Consider the following 13,718-nt stretch of genomic DNA (forward strand, 5'->3'; position numbering starts at 1 on the left):
TCTGGGATCAGAACTGGAAGCTTGAAGAAAGCAAGCTTCATACAGTCACAGTCTCACAAGGCCTTCCCAGGTTTGTGTTTATGAATCATGCTTTCAGTTTCTGTGGCTGATTCTGCAGTGCCAACCTGTGTCATCAGTGGGCCTCAGTCTCAAGAGCTGTGTGCTGAAACCAAGGCATGCTCACCTGGAAGACTCATATTTCTGGAATTTTGTAGAGAACATGAATCCCAAATTACTAAGTTTCTAGACACATGGCCAATTTGGGACACTGTTGGGTCTATGATATAACATCCCATCACTGGTAACTCATCACAACAGTATGTGTTTCCTACTTACCTGCTATAATCTCCAATTATAAAACATCGTTTAAAGACAAGTCTTATTACCTTAACTGAAATTGATGAAGACTATCAACAGACCTTCAGATGTATACTTTTGCACTTTAAGCTTTTTTATTTTTAATGACTGATAAAAATAATCTATATACCACCATTTTTTAATTTCCCCAAATTTTTATTCTGAAAACTTTCAAACCCACATAAATTGAAATAGTAATATTAAAGTATTAACACTGCCTTCACACACAAGAATTTTTTATCAAAAAAAACAGTGGCCTCTGGGCTACATGAATATCCAGGTAACTTTCGCCATGCTGACAAAGGAAGCAGCCTCATCGTTAGTGAGAGGAGCTGTTTTCTGTCCTCCGGACATCTCTGTAATGACTCTCCTGTAGTGTTTTCATTCATTTTATTAGAAATTCATAGCCCTGGCAAGGCATGCAGGGCCAGATTTATTTCCATTTTGCAGATGAGAAAACAAACTCAGAGAGGTGAAGTGATGTGTCTCTTCAATAAGTGCCCCAGCCAAAACTGGAACCAAAGACTTCTGACTTCAGTAACTCAACATTCTGCGATCACTGCCCCTCCTGGATATGCAATGAGAGTAAAGCCAGACCCAAGCAGAAATGCAAAGTGTCTTAGTCTCATTCTTCTGACAGTCAGAAAGCAAAGTTTCACCAGGACCCAGATGCACAGCATTATCAGTCAGAAGTCTATTCTTAGGAACATCAAACCGCAGTGCACAGAGGATTCTGACGTTTCTGTTAGCTGCCCGGGTTCGAGTTCAACATTTATTGAGTGCTTACTCTATTCCAGGCACTTTGTGTGGGATATGGAGCAAATCAGACAAGTCACATTCCAGTGGCTTAATGAGCAATCCAAAAGCTGCTAATGAGAGGCTGCTGGGCTCCATCCTGCCATTAGCGTTTTGTTTGATTCCTACAGTGCTTAATATTTTTTTTATAATAAATTGCCAACTTCTGGCTTCTCTGAAATGGGCAACTTCTGCTGGATTCCTGAATATTAAGTCGCAGCCACCCCTGCCCCTGACCCAGGACAAAAGCCCTCTAGAGATGACTTCAGTTCCCACCTTTTCCTATTGTCTTTCACCCAGACAACTGTGGCCCAATTCACCCCTAAAGCCAACAAATATCCAAACAAAATAATTTCAGATAGCATTAAGTAATGCAAACTAAAATATAATGAGCTAATGTGATGGAGGTGATATGACTGGTGGAAACGGCTACTTCAGATTGAGTGGTCAGGGAGGGTCTCTAAAGTGTAACTGAAACTGAGAACTGAATTATGACAAGCATGGCAAGTCTGCCAAGAGAAGGGAAAAAAAATGCTTCTAAGCAGAGGCAAGAACAGAGGCACAAGTCCCCTTTGAAGCTGGAAATAACTTGGCTTGGTTGGAGGAATGGCACGACTGGGAGAGTGGTAACAAGATCACAGAAGGAGGAAGAACCCAGATTACACAGGACCTTGTACGCCAGTGAGAATTTTGGATTTTATTCCAAGTGTGATGGGGAGTCTTGGGAGGGTTTCTACATTGGGAATGCTGTGATCTGCTTTACATTTTTCAGAGATCACTCTGCTATGTAGAAGAGTGACTTAACAGAGGCAAGCCAGGAAGCAGGAAGGCCAATGGGGAAGCTATATTATAGTGGCCCTGTAGATGACAGTGGCTAGGACCAGGATGGTATCAGAAGAGATGGAGAGGAGTAACGGATTCAGGATTTACTGCCATGTAACCCGAAGAAGTTTCTGGTGGAGTGGATGGTAATCGTGTAGTAGGGCAGAAGGAGTGTAGAAAAGAGAGTAACTGAGGATAACGCCAATGCTGTGATTTGTTCACATGTTTATATGAGTTGGGGGTGATTAGGGGAGGTCCAAGTTTTAGGGAGAGGGAAGAATTTATTTTGGATAAATTTTGCTGAGGCTCAAGTCTTCCTAGATTCCTTATTTCCCTTAGCTCTCCCATCCAAGCAGTCCTCAAAGTCCAAAAACGTGAACTTCTAAATACCCCATCTATTCAATCTATCCCTTCAGCATCATTGCCTCTGTCCTGATTCAGTCTTCTCTCTTGCCTTGACTTTTACCACAGCCTTCTCCAGCTGTGAATAGATTAACAAAAAACACTTCACAGACCTGTGTACCTCTTGTCCACCAGCCATCTTCGATGGCAGAAATCGTGTCTTATTCGTATTTATCTCCAGTGTCCATGCTGCACTGGGCACAGAATAGGCAAGCAAATGTTGGATGAACTGAAAAGTTCTCCTCAAACAGGATATAACCTCCCAGAAGAGGAGAGCCCTATCTTGGGATTTTGTGATTCCTCCACCCAACTTAAAGCAGAAGCAAATATGAAATGTACAATCTATCAAATCCCAGAAACACCTTTCCCAAGAGATTCAAACTGCCCTGTTTGAGTCCCAGTTTTACTCAGTAGTTAATAAATGATATTTGACAACAGATTATGACTCTTTTCCACTTTTCTTTCAAATCTAGGAAGGAGGTCAAAAGATAATTATTCTCCATTTGACAAACAAGAAAACTGAGGCACAGAATGAAATCCCATAATTACTTCTGGATGAAGTTAGGCGCTTTGCCTGGGTTAAGATCAGCCTTTCCCTGAACCACTCCGCAGTTCTGGAATAAGGAATCTGTCTTCCACCCCTGCAAGACTGCTGGTTAGCACTCAGGTCTTCCCTGGGTTTTGCCTCCACAATTACAAGCTCCTTTGGATAGCAGGGTGTGTTGTCCCAAGGTCAAAGACTATGTGCTCTCTCTCTTCTAATTACCACTCTCCTCCGTGCCTGGTGAAGACAGACTCCACCCCTTGGGCCCAGGAAAAAGAAAAGCACCTTGGTCATTAGCCTGGGAGGTCGGCAAGTAGGCCAGGAGTCATCACCAGCAAGAGGAGAGAGAGATCTGAGTAGGCTGGAATAGTTTCAATGGGGAAAAGGAGAGAGAAGCTGCCATTAGGAAAATCAGGACACTCCTTTCAAAAGGCTTCCAGCTGGAGAGTACCAGGGAAACGGCAGCAGTGGAGACAGCAGGAGGTCAGATCCTTCCTACCGTCCCTCCTCCCAGAGTCATTTCCTCAAGGCCCCCAGGTTCTTCAGAGCCTCCTGAGCCTGCGTCAGCTGCTGCTGAAGCCTCTGGCGGGTGCTTTCGTTGGAGGCTCGCTTCAGGAGGGCCTGCATTTCCTCCACCACTGCCCGGTAGCCAGGCGTGTTGTGGAAGAGCCGCACTGCTCGGTCCCCACAGGAGGCCAGAAGCCGGCCAGTGATGTCAAAGGACAAGTCACTGATACACTCCCCGTGGACCTGCTCGAAGCTCTCTTCCTTCTCACCCCTCCGGGTGTTGTAGAGATGAATACTGCTGCCACTGGCCAAGGCCAAGACCTGGGCATCAGGGGAGAGCGCCAGACGGCATGGCACGGTGCTCGCTTCTTCAAAGTGGCCTGTCCTCAGCAAGTAGGGGTCCTGCTGCTTCTTGTATTCCACGTCTGTGTCCCACAGCTTCCACGTGCCGTCCTTGGAGACAGAGGCCATCCTGCAGCATGGAAAGTCAGGGCTCTAGCCTCACAAGCACTGGAGGGGAGGGTGCTGGGACGGCACTTGGGGATGCTAGCTGAGAAGCCAACTCCACTGCTGTGTCTACTTCCTGCTGAGGGCCAGAAAGCCCCGCACCCCCCGCGCAGCTGCTGCAGAAAATGGCTGGAGGCTCCTGGTTGCCAAGAGGGGCTGGGAATCTTGGTAAGACACTGGTAAGAACTCAGAGAATTCACTCACCTCCGGGAGTCATTGGAGAAAGCGAAGAAGTGCACGGCTGCAGAGTGGCCCTTCAGTTCAAAGGCTCGCACAACCTCCTGGAAGTCCCCTTTCTTCCCAAAGCAGACTTCCCAAACTTTTACATCTGGGGTGAAGCCACACGAGGCTACAAACCTGCCGGACAACCCAGGCTCCTTTAAAACTTAATTGTAAGGGCAGCTTTTCCTGCAGATCCACTAAATTCCTTTCCTGAGAGAGTTCATAATCGTGTATCTAAATAACACTGTCTTTTAAAAGTGCTTTTATACATGATGTCAGTTCATGCTTACAGCTGTAAGATACATAGTACCCCTGCCCCAACCTTTTATATGCTTTAAATGAGTAAGTAGAAACTAAGGACTTGAATCCAGGTGTCCTGATTTCACATGCCTGCTCCTTCTGCTACTTGAAGCTGGCTCTCGACTCTCTCTCCACCCTAGCCCCCAGCGCCAACCTCAGCCCACATCCAATGCCAGAGTCCCCTCTTCCTTACCTGCTACAAGGGGATATAGCAGCATAAGTATTGTTCATGTGGTTGGTGTTGATGGTGGACAGCACCTGGCCTTTCAGATTCCAAATGAGGATGGTTGTGTCACTGGACGCAGTCATGATGAACTTCCCTGGGAGTGAGGGGGCGTAACATGAGTTGAGGTCAATGACCTGATCAAGTGACTCATGAAGGCCTCTGCTGCCCTTCGTATCATGCTCCCCTCCCGCACCAAGGGTCACCAAAGACAAGGATATAACTGAAGACTGTGATTACCTGCCTCTCCTGGGGACTTGCTATGGCTCCCAGGAACTCCAGGGGAGCCCAAACAAGGTCCCTTTTGTCACACCAGAACTGGGCACACCTCTCAGGCTGCATTCACTCATTCATTGAGTATAACAGTCCATTCCCTCTTGCTTGGGGCAAGCTCCAGCCTCTGAATGCCTCTCACCTGTGTCAGCGATGCCAATGTTGACAATGGGTGCCTTGTGCTTTTTAGGAAAGTCCTCTGGGGTGGCCATGAACGTATAGCCCCCATCGTCTCGTTTTATCATCTTAAAGACACGGAGGGTGTCTCCATTAGCGAGCCAGACGATGAATGCTCTAGAAACAGGGAGCAGACAAGTCTCTCACTCCTTCAGACACAGAGACCTGTGTGTGTGAGGTCCTATGCTAGGCAGGCTTTAAGGAAAATCAAGATCTCCTTTCAGGACCTATAGTTCAGCCTCACAACCCTTAATTCAGAATCTCTTAAAACTCCTTAGAAGGTTAGGACTCTCATAGTTCTGGCTCCTTTAGCTTCTCTCTAGGGTTTAGAAAACCATGAGAGCTTCTAAGATTAATCTGGAAATCAGTCAGGCTTTGGTACTTCCCAAATAGGAACAGATTTTCCCCACTCTACCTCCTTGTTGCTGCTGCTGCTGCTAAGTCACGTCAGTCATGTCCGACTCTTCGCAACCCCATGGACTGTAGCCTACCAGGCTCGTTCGTCCATGGGATTTCCCAGGCAAGAGTACTGGAGTGGGTTGCCATTGCCTTCTCCGCTACTTCCTTGTTAGGTAGCTGCATAACCCTCCAGGGAGCCTCAGACAGTGTTCAAGCTGTCCCCTTCTGCCTTGTGGTGGCAGATGTTCCCTTCTGCCACAAGGAAGATGCTAGGTACCCCCCTCAGTATCCCAAACGAGGTATGGGAAGGACCTAGGCCTGGGTCAGGGCTTCTGCAGGCACACCTGGGGCTCCATCCTGTCCCACCTGCAGTCAGGGCTGAAGCGCACCAGGATGGCATGGTCCAGGTCCACGTTGGCTCTCATGCTGCGGTGCTCCCGCTGCAGGAAGTCCTTTGTGCTCCAGATGCGGACGGTACGGTCGTCTGCACAGGTAGCCAGGTATTTGCCATTGCTGCTGAAGTCCATGCAAGTTATGTTCCCACTGTGGCTCTAGGGCAAGGGCAGCAGCAGGTATGAACAGGAACCCCCTGGGCAAATGCGGAAACCCATGCAACCATGACTCAGGGGCCCTGTTGCTTAGATCAACAGCAAGCTGCTGATGGGATGTCAGGAGAGGAGATGGGACAGGGTGTCCCCCCTGATCTGGGTCAGAGGCAGAGGAATCTGTAACACGCACAGAATCCTACAAAGGAGAAGTCTGCAGGGCTGTGCCTGGGTACCCGTGTACCTTCAATGCTGCAGCCAGAAGGCGGTGAGTGAAGTTGTGTTGCTGAGGCTTCTCCTTGCGAATCCGCTGTTGCAGTTTCTGCTTCTTGGATTTCAAGGACTTGTCAGGTGGACATCCACTTGCTTTTTGGCCTATAAGGAAGGGCCAGGTCAACTATCCATTTACTCGCTCAGTGAGCACTCAGTGACCACGGATGACTGGCCAGGCATTGAGTGGAGAGGCACAAGAGATGACTCTGTCCTCGAGAAGAGAGAGGAATACACGGGAAAAAAACAGAAGCTTTGGAATCAGACCTGGGTATGGACTATGTCTCTATCACTGAGTGATCCTGGGGAGGCTGCTTGCTATTAGTGTATATAACATAACCATACAGCACCCCACTGCACATTAGAGAAGGTGCCCTCTCTGGGCAGGCGCAGCTCAGTGGGTTCACAGAAAGGCCAGTGGAGAGCAGATTCTTAACCAGACCTCTCTAAGTGAGGGATAATGTGCACTACAGAAGCTGCTGGCGCTGCTCTCAGGTTAAGTTACTTAATTGCTCTGGGCCTTGGCTGTTCTAGAAGAAAAGTTGAGAATTGGGTGAGATAATATATACGAAATGACAAGCACAGTCCCCAAAGCAAGCACTAAAACAGGCTCAGAGGGAATCCCAGAGAGAACCGGGCAATGAGAGGTAGTCAACATGTGCTGAGCACGTCCCCTGTGCTGAAAAGGCTGCCAGTCATTTTTGTGTAAAATAGTTAATTTAATTAAGAATCAGGACCGGTGCAAAGTGGGCATGTGTCAGGTCACTACAGATGCTCCTCAATTCCTACAGGAAGAAAATTCCGGAGGCCACTGTTACAAAGGCCAATCTGCCCTCTGCTTGCCTCTCCAGCCTTGTCCAACAAGCCCACTCCTCTCCTCTCACATCACAGTCAAACCAAACACTGTTTCAGGACTCCTTGGCTTCCTGCACGTTGCTACTGCCAGGAGTATTCTCCTCCTGGCCGTCCTGGCAAACCCTTACACTTCGATCCCTGAGGACCCCACCCTCAGGGTTCTTTACTTGACCCCCGCCCACCCGTGGGAGTACTAGTACTGAGCTAGTACTAGTATTCTAATACTGATCTTTCTATGAAACCCACGACACTGTATTTTTCACTTACATTTTCAGATGTTCTTTTACCCGACACTGGACTCCCCAAAGCCTACAGGAGGTAATATTCAATAAATGTTGTATGTCGGTAGACCAGAGCGTTCACAAATGGAGGTCTCTGTCCCTTCCTCCCCGTTTTCATAAAATAACGAACAAGGAGCGCGCGGGAAAGTTTCCGAACGGCCTCTCAGCTGTGCTCCGAGGGAACGGGGCTTGGTCTCGGCCACGGAGAGAGCGCACAGTCGCGCGGGACCCAGGTTCTAACAGATCGCCCCAAAGGGGCGCGATGGGCCGGGCAAGGCGGCCCCTACTCTAGGGAAGGGAAACTCGTGTCAAAAGGGAGAAACTGAGGCGGGGAGGGCGGGTCACTGACACCCCCACAGGCCCGAACAGTGGGTCGGACCCCCGAGGAGGCCGGGGAGCGAGGTCTCGCGGGTCGCTCCTACCCGTCCCCGCCACACTCACCGGCGGACCGGCCGCTCGTCTCCTCCTCCGCGCGCAGCCACCCCCGCGCTACCGCCGCCGTCGCCACGAGGGCCAGCAGCCCGAGCAACAGCGACAGCCCCATCAGCTCCGGCATCTGCGGGAGCTCCATGTCGGCACGGCCACTGCCACCTCAGCCTCCAGCGGAGCGGACGCCTGCACGTCTTCACGGGGCCGCGCACGCACACGGGGCGGGGCCCTGCCGTTGGTGCGTCCCGAGGGGCGTGGCCTGGTCTTTGGTGAGTCTCCAGGGGCGGGGCCATGATCACTGGGCTCCCGGAAGGGCGGGGCCTGGCCGTTGAGGCTGCGTGGCCGCTGGAGCGTTGCGGGTGGGTATTGTAGTGCACGCAGTCCAGGCTCAGGCTTTCCCTGGGCTACTTTACTGATAATCGTTAGTAAAGGCATTATTCCAGCCGTCATCACACTGGATCCTTTCAAGGAGGCAAGGGTCCAATTATTACTCCCGTTCAACAGGTGGGAAAGTCTTCAGTTCAGTTCAGTCGCTCAGTCGTGTCCGACTCTGCGACGCCATGAATCGCAGCACGGCAGGCCTCCCTGTCCATCACCACCTCCCGGAGTTCACTCAGACTCACGTCCATCGAGTCCGTGATGCCATCCAGCCATCTCATCCTCTGTCGTCCCCTTCTCCTCCTGCCCCCAATCCCTCCCAGCATCAGAGTCTTTTCCAATGAGTCAACTCTTCGCATGAGGTGGCCAAAGTACTGGAGTTTCAGCTTTAACATCATTCCTTCCAAAGAAATCCCAGGGCTGATCTCCTTCAGAATGGACTGGTTGGATCTCCTTGCAGTCCAAGGGACTCTCAAGGAGTCTTCTCCAACACCACAGTTCAAAAGCATCAATTCTTCAGCGCTCAGCCTTCTTCACAGTCCAACTCTCACATCCATACATGACTACTGGAAAAACCATAGCCTTGACTAGACGGACCTTAGTCGGCAAAGTAATGTCTCTGCTTTTGAATATGCTATCTAGGTTGGTCATAACTTTTCTTCCAAGGAGTAAGCGTCTTTTAATTTCATGGCTGTAATCACCATCTGCAGTGATTTTGGAGCCCCAAAAAATAAAGTCTGACACTGTTTCCACTGTTTCCCCATCTATTTCCCCTGTTTCCCCATCTATTTCCCATGAAGTGATGGGACCGGATGCCATGAGCTTCGTTTTCTGAATGTTGAGCTTTAAGCCAACTTTTTCACTCTCCTCTTTCACTTTCATCAAGAGGCTTTTTAGTTCCTCTTCACTTTCTGCCATAAGGGTGGTGTCATCTGCATATCTGAGGTTATTGATATTTCTCCTGGCAATCTTGATTCCAGCTTGTGTTTCTTCCAGTCCAGCGTTTCTCATGATGTACTCTGCATATAAGTTAAATAAGCAGGGTGACAATATACAGCCTTGACGTACGCCTTTTCCTATTTGGAACCAGTCTGTTGTTCCATGTCTAGTTCTAACTGTGGCTTCCTGACCTGCATACAGATTTCTCAAGAGGCAGGTCAGGTGGTCTGGTATTCCCATCTCTCAGAATTTTCCACAGTTTATTGTGATCCACACAGTCAAAGGCTTTGGCATAGTCAATAAAGCAGAAATAGATGTTTTTCTGGAACTCTCTTGCTTTTTCCATGATCCAGCGGATGTTGGCAATTTGATCTCTGGTTCCTCTGCCTTTTCTGAAACCAGCTTGAACATCAGGAAGTTCACGGTTCATGTATTGCTGAAGCCTGGCTTGGAGAATTTTGAGCATTACTTTCCTAGCATGTGAGATGAGTGCAATTGTGCGGTAGTTTGAGCATTCTTTGGCATTGCCTTTCTTTGGGATTGGAATGAAAACTGACCTTTTCCAGTCCTGTGGCCACTGCTGAGTTTTCCAAATTTGCTGGCATATTGAGTGCAGCACTTTCACAGCATCATCTTTCAGGATTTGAAATAGCTCAACTTAGTATTGGGAAATTCAGATGAATTTTTACTGTTAATGGAGAAGGGAAACGGTAGTTTTGGAATTAGTGGGTGGCACAGCCTCAGCTAAGACTTGAGCAGGAGGATGCTGTGTGGAGGCAGGGTATGAGTAAAATAAAAAGCCGGTAAGGGAATTCCGTGGCAGGCCAGTGGTTAAGACTTCACATTTCCATCGCAGGGGTCCTGGGTTGGATCCCTGGTCTGGTAACTAAGATCTGGCAAACCAGGCGATGCAGGCAAGAAAAAAAAAGTAGCAGGTAAAATTGGAAGCTTCCCAGTGGTAAAGTGGCTCAGTGGTAAAGAATCTGCCTGCCAATGCAGGAGATGCAGGTTTGATCCCTGGGTCGGTAAGATCCCCTGGAGAAGGAAATACCAGTCCACTTCAGTATTCTTGCCTGGGAAATCCCATGGACAGAGGAGCCTGGCAGGCTACAGTCTGTGGGGTGGCAAAAGAGTTGGACGCAACTCGGCAGCTAAACAACAAGATTGGAAAGGTGTTTGAGGGCCTTGAGTGCTAGTTCAGCCCAGCAAACTAGCCTCTGCTAGTCATTTCAGGGTGAGATAGGTCAAAATTGGTATCTTGGAGATTCTATGGATGGACTAGTGTGTGCCAAAACCAAACAGATAGAAGGAAAGCCAAGAGGTGGTTGCAAGAGTCCAAGATGGAGATGATAAGAGCCTGGACTCGGGGGTGGGCTGATGGTAGGAAGGAAGCTGAAAAGATTTTTTTTTAATTTGGCTGTTCCATGTCTTATTTGCAGTTTGGGGGATCTTTAATTGCACCATGTGGGATCTAGTTCCCTGACCAGGGATCGAACCCAGGCCCCCTTCATTAGGAGTGTGGAGTCTTAGCCACTGGACCACCAGGGAAGTCCCTGGAAATATTCTTAACAACACACTTTAAATTTTGAATTATAGGTACAAAAGGAGTTGAAAAAAAAAAAAGAACAGGAAAGTCTGTGGACTCTTCCCCCAGGTTCCCCCAGTGGCAACATAACTGTAGTGCAATATCAAAAACCAGGAAGTTGGCAGAATTTAGTCACCCACACATGCACACACACACACACAAGATATTCTGAAAGACTAATGATAGACCAGACCCACTTAGCTGTAGATGGAATGTTCCTATAAACAAGTGTGCTCCATGGGCCTCCCAAGCCCACAACTCAGAAAAGTAGAAGTACCAGAGTCAGGGCTGCCAGATTCAAACGTTTCCCTGGCCACCAGGGAGCCTCTCCTGGCAGTGTGGGCCCTCTGGCTCTAGAAGGACCCTCCAAGCACAGAGGCTGCTGCAGAGACTAGGGGACAGACAGACGTACCCACAACCTCGGGTGAGGAAACAGATCCACTCAGAGAGCAAATGAAGTGGCCTCATTTCCTTCCCTTTTGTCCTTGGTGAGGGGAGAAGGGCAGAAGCTGGCATTGACTCAGCTGTGGGCAGTGGGGTGGGGAGGGTCAGAAGGGGGGTGTCCAGAGCATTCTGGGGCCTTTCCTCCTTTATTTGCTGTTTATAACCAAAGGCCCAGTCCTGAACTACTTTCTCCACCACCTAGAGACAATGCGGTACTTTTAAGAATTTCATTCACCAAGCATTTTGCTGATGATCCAGGAGCTTGCATTTGTTGATCCAGGAGCTTGCATTTCTTTGAATCTTCTCACATTCCCATCCCACAGATTAGGGGACTAATGCTCTAGGAGATGCTCACTAAGTGATTTTCCAGAGGTGACACAGATGAAAAGTGAACCTGGGGACACCTGCAGGTCTGTGACACTAATGTATTGATGTGGGGGACAAGGAGAAGCAGGAATAGGGCTCTGGTTCAGTTGAGAGTACAGGATTCTTTGACATCATGAACTCAGTTGATCCTCTAAGACAGATGATGCTAAGAAATAACTTTAACCAGACCCCTCAAAAAACCCTAGGCTCTGGTCAAGTAACTTACCCTACATCAACAAGGAAGCCAGGAATCAAACCAAGAGTCCAACTAGGGTCTGCTACACTCCAAGATCTTTATCCATCCGACCTTGCCACGGGGCTGTGGTAACAGCCTTGTTTTTACCCCCAAGTGCCCTACAGCCCAACTGGAATCCAAAACCAACCCTCAGAAGGACAACTGGTGACACAAAGCAGAATGGGGGAAAACTGGGCAGATCAGGGAGAGAGGTCAGCTGATGGGTTCAGAAGGGCAGTGAAATTCAGCTGTACCCTCAAGGGTGGGCATTTAGAACAGGTGAAAGAGGATAAAAGGGAATTCTAGGAGGGAAAGTAAGGCATGAGCAAAGGTATGGCTGGAGGGGTAGCAGGGTCAGTCACGAGGCACCTTGAACATCTGCTAGAAACCTGGTCTCATCAGAGGCGAGCAAGAGCCAGAGAAGCAATGGAAGCCCAACTTCATTTTGCAATTGAAGCTCCAGCTGGCCTTGCTTGGTGCCTCCCTTCCTACCCCTGGCCTCTCTGTCAGGTAAAATGATACATGTCCTCATCGTTTAAGTAGTGGTTCTCTAAGTAGTGGTTCTCAATGTGTGGGCCCTGGACCAGCATCATTAGAAATGCAGATTCTTAGACTTCACCCACCATCTGCTGACTCAGACACTCCAGAGGTGGGGGCCCAGCAAGCTGTTTATTTTTTTAATACTTATTTTTTGTTTTTGTTTTTTTATTTAGCTTTGCTGGATCTTAGTCACCATATATGGGATCTTTTTTGCTGTGGCATGTGGGATCTAGTTTCCTGACCAGGAATCAAACCCAGGACCCCCTGCATTGGGACTGCGGAATCTTCGCCACTGGCCCACAAGGCAAGTCTCAGCAATCGGTATTTTAACAGGCTTATTAGGTGATTCTGATGCCCACTGCAGTGTAAGAACCAACGATTTAAATTAACTTGAACCCCAGACGTAGGCTATTTGCAGCTCACAGACTCTATTACAGTGGTTGTTAACCTTGAATACATACTGGAATCACTTTTTTTAAAAAGATGCTTATGTCTCCTTCCCACAGCCAGGTATTCTGATATAATTGGCCTGGACTAGACCTGCTCAAGAAGGTTTTGAAAAGGCCCAACTTATTAAAATGTACATTTAAGTTGGCGTTCTAGCTGCAAGGGATACCAGAGGCTAATGCAGGAGTCTACGTGTAAAAGTGATGTTTGTCAGACCAGGGCCGTGGCCATGGCGATGGATACTTACAAGATCAACTAGAGACAAGAGGGAAGGGGGCAGGGTACAACCATTCAAAAGACGACATAGCTACTGAGGATACAACAAAAACTGGTTAGAACCAACTAGACTCAAGATGGCAGAAGATTTAACTAACTTCCAGCGGGCCTGGAGCCTCACAGTACAGCTCACTCATTGAGATAGGTTACCATATGCTGCATGACGGACTCACCCAAGCCGTGAAGTGGGCGGGTACTCCAATTCCCGGAAATCTCTACCCCTTCCCCCCAAACAGTTGGAGTAACCCTCCCACTCGTTGGCCTGTGGAATCACCCAGCCCATAAAAAACTAACCACCCCAGATCTGGGGGAGCTCTCATTTTCCCACTTGACCCCCGCCCCAAGGCCGCTCTCACCTTCTGAGACAGACCAGGCAGACCGCATGCTGCCTGGGGAATGTGTGCACGCGTGCGTGCGTGCTGTCGCTGTCGTGCTGTCGCTGAGTCGTGTCCATCCCTATCCCGTGGGCTGTAGCCCACCAGGCTTCTCTGTCCATGGGGTTTTTCAGGGAAGAATACTGGAGTGGGTTGCCATTTTCTACTCCAGATGGAATGTGTACCTCTCTCAATAAACCTACTTTCACTTTACCGGGGTGCTCTT

General features: G+C 48.8%; 1 protein-coding gene across 1 annotated transcript; it reads right to left on the reverse strand.

The window, feature by feature from the left end:
* Nucleotides 1-521: 521 nt before the first annotated feature.
* TBL2 (transducin beta like 2) lies at nt 522-8,064 on the reverse strand. Its single transcript, XM_052654303.1, has 7 exons — nt 7,921-8,064; nt 6,318-6,448; nt 5,895-6,079; nt 5,095-5,246; nt 4,650-4,776; nt 4,139-4,291; nt 522-3,899 (listed from the first exon to the last, which is right to left on the reverse strand). Exons 1-7 carry the CDS (start codon nt 8,048-8,050, stop codon nt 3,437-3,439), a joined length of 1,341 nt encoding a protein of 446 aa, XP_052510263.1. The 5' UTR covers nt 8,051-8,064; the 3' UTR covers nt 522-3,436.
* Between the last annotated feature and the right edge of the window lie 5,654 nt (nt 8,065-13,718).

This window comes from Budorcas taxicolor, chromosome 2, assembly GCF_023091745.1.
Source record: "Budorcas taxicolor isolate Tak-1 chromosome 2, Takin1.1, whole genome shotgun sequence".
Classification (NCBI taxonomy): domain Eukaryota; kingdom Metazoa; phylum Chordata; class Mammalia; order Artiodactyla; family Bovidae; genus Budorcas; species Budorcas taxicolor.

Bases quoted from the DNA above. Each gene is read 5' to 3' on its own strand.
- TBL2 (XM_052654303.1), bottom strand. From the start codon at position 8,050: ATGGAGCTCCCGCAGATGCCGGAGCTGATGGGGCTGTCGCTGTTGCTC. The intron at 4,777-5,094 runs GTGAGAGGCATT...CCTCACTCCCAG, and splicing joins CATTGGCATCGCTGACACAG to GGAAGTTCATCATGACTGCG. The intron at 3,900-4,138 runs GTGAGTGAATTC...TCCATGCTGCAG, and splicing joins TTCTCCAATGACTCCCGGAG to GATGGCCTCTGTCTCCAAGG.